This window comes from Crinia signifera, chromosome 2 (genome assembly GCF_055691185.1).
Source record: "Crinia signifera chromosome 2, ASM5569118v1, whole genome shotgun sequence".
Classification (NCBI taxonomy): Eukaryota; Metazoa; Chordata; class Amphibia; order Anura; family Myobatrachidae; genus Crinia; species Crinia signifera.
This window is the reverse complement of record NC_139218.1, coordinates 141,768,833-141,780,865: the sequence shown is the minus strand read 5'-3', so window position 1 is coordinate 141,780,865 and position 12,033 is coordinate 141,768,833. Positions and strand designations below refer to the sequence as shown.

Genomic DNA, 12,033 nt, shown 5'->3' with positions numbered 1-12,033 from the left:
CTTGAAGTGGTGAGACCTTTGTATTATACCAGCCCTTTAAAATCAAAATTGTAGGCTCTTTGGTAGCTATTGGCCTAGTCCATATAGGAACATCCCTTGGCATACTTATATACCTAGCACACGTACCTCTCACTATCAGCAGCTCATGGTTGGGTGTTGGGAGTAGCTGCAAGCCTTCTGACCATGACTTTGACTTTGGGAAGTGTCGAAAAAGGCTGCGGATTTTCTTCGTCACAACTCCGAAGCATGCTGCCGTAGTTTCCGTCCTCCGATGTGCCATTCCAGTTTTGTATCCTACTTATTGAATTTGACCCATGCAGGTCTCCATAAAAGAGAGGGTGCTATTCCAGTGCCTTGCCATCGCAGTCCTTAACAGAGAAATCAATGGGCTGGGTAACAATTAACAGCAAGAATCTTCGAAAGAAGGTGAAAGGCAATAATCCATGTATTGTAGAGATCATCAAAAGGCTTCTTATAGCAATACAAGTGTTGATTTCTTGCTAACTAGACTGTGCTTTGGAAAACCAGCATTTGTGTAAGGATTCTGTAATCCTAGGCTGTGACCACAGTCAGTAGGTAAACAGAAATGAAATACAGGCAGAAAACAGTTACTGGGTTGCACTGGCTTATAGACAGATTTCTCAGCCAAGTTCCACATCCCTGTCTTCTCTCTACCAGCTCTAGGAAAAAAAAAACTTTCTATTTCTGTAGGATAAGATAAAAAGGTGGAGTGTCTGTAACCTAACCCTGCAGTGATACACAGACAGCAATGTGCACACACTGCTCTCCCCCTTCACACTGTCAAATATCTTCAGTTTTTCAATCAGTTCACTCCTGTAACCCCTTAGTAGCAAGATGTGCCAACAACATATTGTGCCACCCACAGCACCGGCACACATTTTATTGGCACCACATCGAGCCAGTACTGATATGGATCTGAGCTTCCTTTCTGGCTTCTTCAAAATGAAAAAAAAAAAAATTGCACATGATGAATCCCTCTGTTGGGTTTTTCAGAAGCTTTCTGACAGAATCTTTACATTGCCATTGCAGTTATTTCTTTATTCATGGAAACTAACAATGACTCACTGGCAGATTTGGTTCCAGCACTAAACAATAAAAGAAATGGCATTTCTGTCAAAGGGGGAACTTTGTGTGTACTTACCTCACTCCTCCTGCTGCCACCTAATGGTGACTAGAGGTCCTGGAATGCAGGTCCATTGTTTCTCTTGGGAAGAGAAAGATGTCAGGATCTGGCAGCTACAGTACAGTATATGATAGATAAGATGCACGCTATACCAAACTGGGTAAAGTCATCCCTGGCACTGGCCCCAGACCGCAAATGTACCCTGGCATAGCTGCGCTCTAAAAAGCATATGTATCAAAGCTTGGAGAGAGATAAAGGGGTCTATGTACTAAGCCTTGAAGAGAGATAAAAAGGTCAGAGACAACCAGCTTCTCTCTGCCATGTTACAGGCTGTTTGAAAAGTGACAAATAGGAGCTGGTTAGCTGGTACCTGGGGCCAGATGCATCAAGCTTCAAAAAAAGAAATAGAGCGAATAGTGATAAACAGCTAGCCAATCGGCCAATAACTGCCATGTTAAAACTGTGTTTGAAAAATGGCAGTTGGGAATTGATTGGCTGGTTGTTTATCACTCTCCACGTCATCTGTTTTTGAAGCTTGATACATCTGGTCCTTTATCTCCATCCACTTTATCTCTCTCCAAGGCTTAGAACATAGACCCCATTATCTCTCTCCAAGATTTGAAACACATAATTTTCTCAGATTCACTTGCATCGCTAATTGGGATTTTCTGCAAACTGCGTATGCACGCACTTAAACTGCAGTCACATTTCAAAAAATGTGACCAGCCTTAAGCAAAATGGGTGGTAGCGGAGGAGCAGTAACTTGGTGGTGGCTTGTGTTGGGGGAGGCGCGAAAGAGTGTAATGGGGGCGCGGTATGGACAACGGAGTATCCAGACTGTTTAGGGGGGCTTGCAACCAGAAACAAGGCCACCCAACAACTAACTTTGCAGCTAGACCGCCCAGCTAGGAGGATACCCTTAATGTGCAAGCTGTTCACTATATAGCAAAGCACTTACACAATGGTGATACGCTCACAAAATCTTAGTGACAGCACACTCCTATGTGAAGTGCTACTCATATTCTGTTTTTATTATCATGGATGGTGTGGTAGCACTAATGTTTGTAATTGTGATGGAAGTAAGTCCTTTTTGTGCTAAGCGGGTTGCCATCCATAGGCGTACATAAGCGGCTGTGTAGGAAATATGGATTAATATAGACGGGGTAGAGGGGCGGTAGACAAAAAGTTGCTTGTGACTACAGCAATGGGGTCAACAGTGCGATAGAGAGAAGCTTTGCCTAGGGCACCAAGAAATATAGCATCAGCCCCGGAGACCATGCACAGAAGCCTAATGACTAAGATATCAATGCAGTACTGGACTAGATTAAATGTGGGCTTGGATCTAGCTCCTGAGTTATGGTAGCCAATACCCTGTTGGTCTAGAATAAGGACATATTGTTTGGGACCTTTCTTGGATCCAGACACCTCTGCAGACAACAGAGGGGTACCCCTGGGATTTTTTTAGCTTTAGTGCCTATAAGAGGTCTGTTTTGATCCTCCTTGATCAAAATCTCATCCAGGGCATGATCATCTTTTGATTTGGTGGGCTGGTCTCCATGTCCTCTGCCTAGCACCCTGCTTCATTTCCCACACCCTTATTATTTTTAGTGCCGGCACAAGTATATATCATTACCCCCATCCATTGGTCAGAACATTTTTTTTTTGCCAGCTCTGACAGAATGTGTTTGAGGAACCAATCCAGGCAGATATTGTCCCCACATCTCTCTCTTCGATTAGCTCTGGACTTTTGCACCTTGGACCTATTGATAATTTCTTTGTGGTCCCACTTTGAGAGTAACAGCTTCTCAAGGCCACTCACCATGGGGAACTTTTCTGGAGTAACTGTCTTTCCAGGTAGGACGATAATATCCACAACCCGATAGTGGCATTTCACAGTATTCTCTTACTTCCATGTATATGCTGCCAATTGCAGCACTTCCTCAGTGAACATACTAATCATGTGTATCCTCTTTTGGAACCAGCTCTCCCATGTCCCACAGACATCCTCTTCTTTAGAGTTCATCCTCATCACCTCCTATTTCCAGGCAGAGTGTCAGAGTCACTCTTCCAAGGTGAACTTCCTTAATATTGACAGTTTCCCTAGCACCTGGCTATCTCATAAGCTATTCAATTCAGCTTGTCTAGTTTCTTCTCTCAACTCTTGGAATCGGCCATCAGCATCAGCCCATGGACAATCTTTGAGTTCATGCTTTAGGTTTTCACAGAGCTCACACCAGGGATCAACCTGTCTCAATGCACCACTCAGGGCTTTCATCAGAAATGACAAAATAGTCAGGGCCCACCACCTACCTCTATACATGCACCGTAATACTGTATATCCACATAAAATACATTTAAAAAGCCACTCCTCAATTGCCATTTGAACTATTCCTCCTACTGTGCCACTTCATCCAGCCCCCTCATGTACCCCCTTCGTTCAGTCACTCCAGCCATCCCTCTTCATGTAATCCTCCAGTCCCATCATATGCACCTCAAGCCAGTCACCTAATGTGCCCCTCCATCCAGCCTCCCCTATTGTGCCACGCAGTCAGCCCCATGTGCCCCCGCCAGCCCTCTTGTGTGTACCTCCGCTCCAGTCCCCCACCTTATGTGCCCCTTCAGTCAGCCCATCCTAATTTGCAACTCCAACAATACCCATATGTCTTTTCAGCCAGGCACCCCTAATAATTTACTCTACTATTATTCTATTAGTGTATGTGAATTAAGTTCAAAAGGGATGATACGCCAAAATTCTCAGTACAGGGGTTTGCTTCACATCAAATATAATTCTGGAGATCTTTTTAAACCAATACACACAGTAATTTGCAGCAGGTAGGACTTAATATGGTCAAAGTGAACATCTTTTTAAATAAATATGTTAACTCAGTAATTAGCACACGTAAAATGATCTGTTTATATTTATCAGTATAAAACATTTATTATATAAATAAAAATTTCAAGTTGTAAACAGTTGTTAAAGTTGTCTTTGGCGCAATGGATCGTCATTGTCCATACTAGATACTACATTGACCAAGTAAGGGAAGAGCTATGTACTATGACAATTGTTCTTTGCAAGCATCACTGGGCAGTAGGTTGACTTAGAAACATTTACTGTACAAATAAAATAATATTTTTTCCTGCATAAAACACATTTTCGAAACTAAAAAATCCATACATTTACATAGTTAATGATTTTTATACAAAAAAAATCCACATTTCACAATGTTCCTGGTAAATACATGCATGCAGTAGGTGCCCACTGTTTTTTGCAACCGATGTTCTACATTTTATGCCTTAGGGTTTGAACTTCTGATACCTCATAGAGGAACCAAGCTCTGCAAATTACAATACATATCCTATATTTGTTTTTGTTTTAAACAAAAGGAGACACAATATCGTTCTACATTATTCTGTTACATAATAGATAGGGCCTGATTCACAGCAGTGCACAATGCAGCTGCCTTGGGTGCTTTATATCTCTGCGGACATCTACCATAGTCAGAACTGGATGGATCTATGCCTGCCCCACCCTAATACTTCCGCATGTGACAGCGTAGTTGGCACTACGAGCATAGATATTCCACCAGCCCTATCCTGGATGCAGAAGGGCAGTCACTGAATCTTTGCATACGCTCATGTCTATAGTACAGCACAATTTAGTCTGCATGTCTCCTGCATGATTTTGCTGATAGCAAAAGCGTAAATCTTCTTGCATGGTTACAACCAATAATTAGCTGCAAGTGAAGATTTTGGAGTTTTTGGAATCATTTGATGGTCCGCGACCATCGAATGATTTCTCCTGCTAGCAGAGGCATGTGGCGGGGTGGTGGGCGAATTAAGTTTTTCGCATCTGGCTTCTCTATATCCATACCCATTCTACAGAGATCAAGGAGAGTCTTTGTCCTGCAGCCCAACTCACTGTCTGGTATAATGAGGAATTACTGTCCTCCGGCACGCCCCCATTTGAATATCTTTTAACTTTCTTTTTTATATAATGCGGTTCTCCACCTTGGAATCATAATCTTTATACATGTTCCTGTATGAGCAGTGTCGTATCCCTGTTGTAGCAGACTTTATGTACCTCATGTCTATCAGTGCCCTTCGAGTGTGTGGTAGATTTTACTTTTCTTTTTAAAAATGAGTTTTAACTTGACCAATGTAATTCCATGTATTACGCAGTCTTACAATAAAATATAAAAAAAAACAACAACAGCTTTCTCAGCCTTGCTATGGTCTTGCTATAGGATACATATAAGCTGTTCCTTGGCCATCTCCAGTGTTTACACTCAAACAGCACAGAACTGTTAAATGCCATCTCCTAGGAAAGGTCTGCATATTTCTCTTTCAGTTGCTTGTAGACATTGTCCTTCCTCCTAGCCACTTCTTATTTGTCTATAGATCATTAAGTACACTTCAACTGATTTTCAGACTTGCCAAGGAGAAGCATACAGCTAACAACTGTCCCACAGTCAGATGCCAGTAGATGAAGGTACGTTCAACCTGGGAAAGACACAATCATTTAAAAACTAACAATACTCGCAAAAATACTGGTTTTGACAATTTACCATACATTAAAAAGCATAATGTGTAAACTATTATTAATGTTCTTAACTGTATATTCACCTTAAGTCATTTTTAATCCTCCACATTCACATTTTCTTGTATTTGGGATTAATTCAGTTACCTCCAAATAATTAATTTAAGTTCAACTTGAACTGTAAAATTGTGTTAAATCTACACCACTGCCTATGTATTAAAATTGTATTGCACCCATTATCTCTCCCATACGGCTATGTTACCTAGAGTGTTACCATTTTATAGTGAAGTCTCAGAACGGACATATCACTAGCTTTAAATATATTATATGTTGAGTCCCAGAAATGACATAATCACTAGCTTCAATCCATACTTACCACAGGGGGCGTGGCATCAACCTAAGTGAGCGATAAAGGGGTGTGGCTGCACAATTATGTCATGGCATCCCCACCTTTGCTATACACTGCCTAAATTACCAGCATTGTAAAGCAGGGAAGGGGCTACAAGAATGCAATTCAGTGGATCTAAGACCCTTTCTCACATTTTCAAATGGCTATGAGTGGCATCTGATTTTCAGAAGCCTCCCGGCCATTCCAAGACAATAAACAAGTATGCCAATCAAGCAGACATTGACAAAAGGTTAACAGAGGAATGTCAACACATGACAAGTTTTTCCATGTTTTTTTTTGTGTGTCATTGATGACACCTGATCACATGGACTTCCAAATAGTGGCCCAAATACCCTTGCATGGCTCGATTTGCTCGCCATGCTTTGGGTCAAGTATTTCCCGTTCCAAGTCTACATGGATGGTAAAAGCATTTTTAAAAGAACCTAATGAAAATTGGCTGGACAAAGTGGCACCTGGGCTGTCCACATGGACTGGAGCTGAAATCTATGAAGTAGCTAAACCAGAGCTTTCAGGCGATCTAACAGGACCTTTCTGTCAACAAAGTCACAGCTCTGACCTGCAGGATCACAGTGATGACCTCAAGGAGGAGCTGGAGGATTGCTGGGAGCACTCTCAAAGTTGCTGCTGCTCCCCCCAACTCTGGGCTGCCACCTACCATGTCACCCTGTGGGAGACTGCCCAACTTCTAGTGGGTTGGTTGGACATCACATCATTTGCCAAGCTGGCTTCAGGCGCCACAGAAGGTGGCTGATCATGAATGAGCCCCAGCGGAAGGACTCCTTAACAGAGACCCTAGTCGTCTTCAAGGCCCAACGCAGATAGTTACTGCTGCTTCTGTGCACCAACTCCTATGCTCAGCACAGGGAATTTGCAAGTTGCCGGTGCTGAAATCGCCCTCCATCAGCCGATGGAGAAGCTCCTGCCCCTGTTACTGCAGAAGATCGTCAGCAACTAGAGGGTGACTGTGTACTGGCTGGACATGGCTGTCTGGTCCCAGGTGTGTATGAAAGTGTTGCTGGGCACTGGCTGGGGGCTCTGAACAGGATTGCCTTTTAGAGTATCATTTTAATGCCCCTAAGTTTCCTGAGGAGGGTAGCAGACTTTAGGAATTGTACCTATAACTACCTCCTATCTCTTACATATCTGTAGTCTGTTATTTCTTTGTTTGTCTATCTATCTGTCCAGTATGCATTCAGACACTGTTGGACAGATTTGGACAAAACCAATGTGAGGTGGCTTGATTGGGTCCAGATTAGGTTTATGGTCACTATGACCCCCAACCCAGACACATCTGTGCCTCTGTCAATCCAAGAGCTCACTGCCCATGTCCCTCCAGCAGCTTCACCACCTCTCTGTTGCCTTCCAGTCCCCTCTTACCTTGTCTTCAGCATGCAGTGGCCCTTCTTTATGTCAGAAAAGAAAGCCACACACTTTACCCCCTCTATAACAGGTACAAGAAGGGTAAAAGGTCCTCATAAAGGTGCAACACCAAAATGGTTCTGTCGATTACTGGAATAGACCCAGATTGGATAAGGATATTATAATATGCCCTATTTGTTTACTGATTGATAGGCATGTTTGTGATTTTTTGGGGGGTACATTACATTTTAGTTGTGCGTAAATCGTGTTCTGGTAACCCGTATTTATTTATCCCCTGATGGAGTGAATTAATATGGACATTGGTACAGTATATTAAGTATACTGACCGGCACCCTAAGATTCACTACAGTCTGTAGTGTATCCTGAAGACGGGTGAGAGCCCAAAATGCTGAAGACCATGGGTCTTCAAACTGTGGCCCTCCAGATGTTGTGAAACTACAAATCGCAGCATGCCTTGCCACAGTTTTAACACTCCCTTATAGCAAAACTGTGGCAAGGCATGCTGGGATTTGTAGTTTCTTATCTGGAGGGCCACAGTTTGGAGACCCATGCCATAGACAATAAAAGTACTCTTTTTGTTCTGATCACTGGAGACCTGGAGCTGATCTTTTACTACTTTGCATGTAGCAGGTTTGCCTGCATGAGAGGGCACCCAGGCAGATACTGCAAGAGAAGGGGAGTGCCGGACATAAAAGGTGGCATATATACACATATATATATATATATATATATATATATATATATATATATATATATATATATACACACTACTCAAAAAAATAAAGGGAACACTAACACTAACATAACACATCCTAGATCTGAATGAATGAAATATTCTTATTAAATACTTTGTTCTTTACATAGTTGAATGTGCTGACAGCAAGATCACACAAAAATGATCAATGGAAATCAAATTTATTAACCCATGGAGGTCTGGATTTGGAGTCACACTCAAAATTAAAGTGGAAAAACACACTACAGGCTGATCCAACTTTGATGTAATGTCCTTAGAACAAGTCAAAATGAGGCTCAGTAGTGTATGTGGCCTCCACTTGCCTGTATGACCTCCCTACAAAGCCTGGGCATGCTCCCGATGAGGTGGCGGATGGTCTCCTGAGGGATCTCCTCCCAGACCTGGACTAAAGCATCCACCAACTCCTGGACAGTCTGTGGTGCAATGTGGCGTTGGTGGATGGAGCGAGACATCATGTCCCAGATGTGCTCAATTGGATTCAGGTCTGAGGAATGGGCGGGCCAGTCCATAGCATCAATGCCTTCGTCTTGCAGGAACTGCTGACACACTCCAGCCACATGAGGTCTAGCATTGTCTTGCATTAGGAGGAACCCAGGGCCAACCGCACCAACATATGGTCTCACAAGGGGTCTGAGGATCTCATCTTGGTACCTAATGGCAGTCAGGCTACCTCTGGCGAGCACATGGAGGGCTGTGCGGCCCCCCCAAAGAAATGCCACCCCAAACCATCACTGACTCACTGCCAAACCGGTCATGCTGGAGGATGTTGCAGGCAGCAGAACGTTCTCCTTGGTGTCTCCAGACTCTGTCACGTCTGTCACATGTGCTCAGTTTTACCTGCTTTCATCTGTGAAGACCACAGGGTGCCAGTGGGTGAATTTGCCAATTCTGGTGTTCTCTGGCAAATGCCAAACGTCCTGCATGGTGTTTGGCTGTAAGCACAACCCCCACCTATGGACATACCACCCTCATGGAGTCTGTTTCTGACTGTTTGAGTAGACGAATGCACATTTGTGGGCTCCTGGAGGTCATTTTGCAGGGCTCTGGCAGTGCTCCTCCTGTTCCTCCTTGCACAAAGTCTAAGGTAGCGGTCCTGCTGCTGGGTTGTTGCCCTCCTACGGCCTCCTCCACATCTCCTGATGTACTGGCCTGTCTCCTGGTAGTCCCTCCATGGTCTGGACAATAAGCTGACAGACACAGCAAACCTTTTTGCCACAGCTCGCATTGAAGTGCCATCCTGGATGAACCGTACTACCTGAGCCACTGGGCTGTGGGTTGTAGACTCCGTCTCATGCTACCACTAGAGTGAAAGCACCACCAGATTTCAAAAGTGACCAAAACATCAGCCAGAAATCATAGGAGCTGAGAAGTGGTCTGTGGTCACCACCTGCAGAACAACTCCTTTATTGCTAATTGCCTATAATTTCCACCTGTTGTCTATTCCATTTGCACAACAGCATGTTGCTTCCTAAGTGGACAGTTTGATGGCAGAATCCACGACACGGCACTCCAGGGACTTATATGCAAGAAGAAATTTTAATGACGTTTCGGGCGTCCTTGCCCCCGTCTTCAGACAACAGAACAATATAAAACAAACAATCACATCACCTTTATATTGTTCTGTTATCTGAAGGCCCCCGAAACGTCATTAAAATTTCTTCTTGCATATAAGTCCCTGGAGTGCCGTGTCGTGGATTCTGCCAATACCAGCATTCACTCGGTTTCTATACCCACTGCAGCAAAGGCACCTTTATATACCTAATATATATATATATATATATATATAAACATATATGCAGTGCAAAAACAAACAATTATCTGCAGTTAATAGGTTATTACACTAGCTGGTTCACTCCAGAAGACCAGATAACATATGCTTTACCTGTACATATTATCTACAGTACCCACCATGACTGGCTTATGTCACGGTTTCTAAGACATCAACAAAACGTTCCTTTTTTCTATGACTAGCCATATCTTTATTTTATAATGACATGAATAAAACAAATAAGACATAAAAGACCACCTACTGTAAAGACTCAATAGCTTACCTCTCTATAATACTGTTGTTTTTCTCTAACTCATAAGATACCCTCTTCATTTGATCTCGAAGCTTTAGCATCCTGGTAAATACAAATACTTATAACTGATTATATTCACTACAAGGACTGCGACTGCATTATATATGATCTCTGATCTGTACACATGGCCATTGGTGACTATTAATATATGTCATGGATAGCCAATGGTGTGTCCTCTGCTCTATGGAGCTTTAATTCAAACTGTAATTCATTTGGCTACATTGCATCTACCAGCTATACACAGTTACAGATTAAAGGGTTGACAGGTCAATAGTTCGACACACCGGACCTTATGCTAATTCAATTGGTCCCCTGAGCGTTCGCCCGGGGGAACGATGTTTTGCGTCTGCACATGACGCACATGACGCAGGGTGCGAGCGGGCATGGTGAACTACATGTTACATGCTACCTGACATAGAGATGTCTCTGATCTGCTAGCGCTGGAGAAATCATTCTATGGTCGCTGACCACTGAATGATTTCTACTCAGCTGCGAATGGATGATTATGCAAATCAACCATTCACAGCCATGCAGGGGATTGGAACGTGCGAGGGGGGGTGGCCTGCACTTCGGGTGGCGTTTGGCCCACAGACAATGCTGCAATATTTGCGGCATTGTGTGTGAACCAGAGTTAGGTCCACAAGGTCAACATTGACAAAAGGAAGACACAAGCAAAAAGTTGACATGGTAAAAAGGATGACCTGAGTTTTTCAGAGTTATTTATGTCAATGTCGACACCTGAGATTGAGGATCCCCCCATTAGTGTACCATGGGAGTGCTACGAAAAACGCAGACATGCCTAGGAAAACGCTGGGAGTGTCCCGGAAAATGTTAGGCGTGTCTGAGTGTTTTTGGGGAGGGCGTGTGACATCAGCTCTGGGCTGGTTTTACATCGCATCGACAAGTAAGTATCTGGCTACTCTGAGCCTGGGATCACTTGTGCCCAGTGTAAAAATCATTCCATAGTGAGCCTGCTAGATGTTTTTGGACATATCCGCACGGCTGCGAATATTTCCGTACACAACCATTCGCACAGCAAGCACATTGATTCGACAGGCAGGCTGTGCGAATTTGCGGTCGTGCGATCAGGTCTGAATAATCCCCATTGTCTCAGTCAAGACCTTATTTTCCCATAGGGCTACAGTTTGAAATGTAGATTTTAGTTACCACTGCTCTGAATGGGAGGACTGCAGTAAACAGTTCCCACGTTTACATGTCAATAGTGGTACTAGCACCTGCCACTGGTGGTTCCTGCACCTGTCACTGGTGGTAATTGCACCTGTCACTGACAGTACATGCACCTATCACTGGCAGTACTTGCACCTGGTGACTGGTGTTACTTGCACCTGTCACTGGTGATACTTGCACCTGTCATTGGTGGAACTTGCACCTGTCACTGACGGTACATGCACCTGTCACTGGCGGTACATGCACCTGTCACTGGAGGTTCCTCCACCTGTCACTGATGGTACATGCACCTGTCACTGGAGGTTCCTCCACCTGTCACTGATGGTACTTGCACCTGTCACTGTAGGTTCCTCCACATGTCACTGATGGTACTTGCACCTGTCACTGGTGGTATTTGCACCTGACACTGACGGTACATGCACCTACCACTGTAGGTTTCTCCACCTGTCACTGATGGTACTTGCACCTGTCACTGGTGGTACTTGCACCTGTCACTGGTGGTACTTGCACCTGTCACAGTTTAGGGGCACACTTCCACTG

At 43.8% G+C, this 12,033-nt stretch overlaps 2 protein-coding genes across 3 annotated transcripts in view; both read right to left on the bottom strand.

The window, feature by feature from the left end:
• The window catches only part of RASSF5 (Ras association domain family member 5), a 104,949-nt gene extending 104,000 nt beyond the window's left edge, over window positions 1-949 (bottom strand). Inside the window, exon 1 of the mRNA XM_083173043.1 lies at window positions 127-949. Within this exon, the coding sequence (XP_083029169.1) occupies window positions 127-280 (154 nt within the window). The 5' untranslated portion in view covers window positions 281-949. The remainder of the gene's footprint in view (window positions 1-126) is intronic.
• Window positions 950-4,075: 3,126 nt separating this feature from the next.
• The window catches only part of IKBKE (inhibitor of nuclear factor kappa B kinase subunit epsilon), an 89,231-nt gene continuing 81,273 nt past the window's right edge, over window positions 4,076-12,033 (bottom strand). For both annotated transcript variants that reach the window (XM_083173041.1, XM_083173042.1), the window contains exons 20-21: window positions 10,276-10,347; window positions 4,076-5,644 (exon numbers count right to left, since the gene is read on the bottom strand). In XM_083173041.1, the coding sequence (XP_083029167.1) occupies window positions 5,614-5,644; window positions 10,276-10,347 (103 nt within the window). In that variant the 3' untranslated portion in view covers window positions 4,076-5,613. The remainder of the gene's footprint in view (window positions 5,645-10,275; window positions 10,348-12,033) is intronic.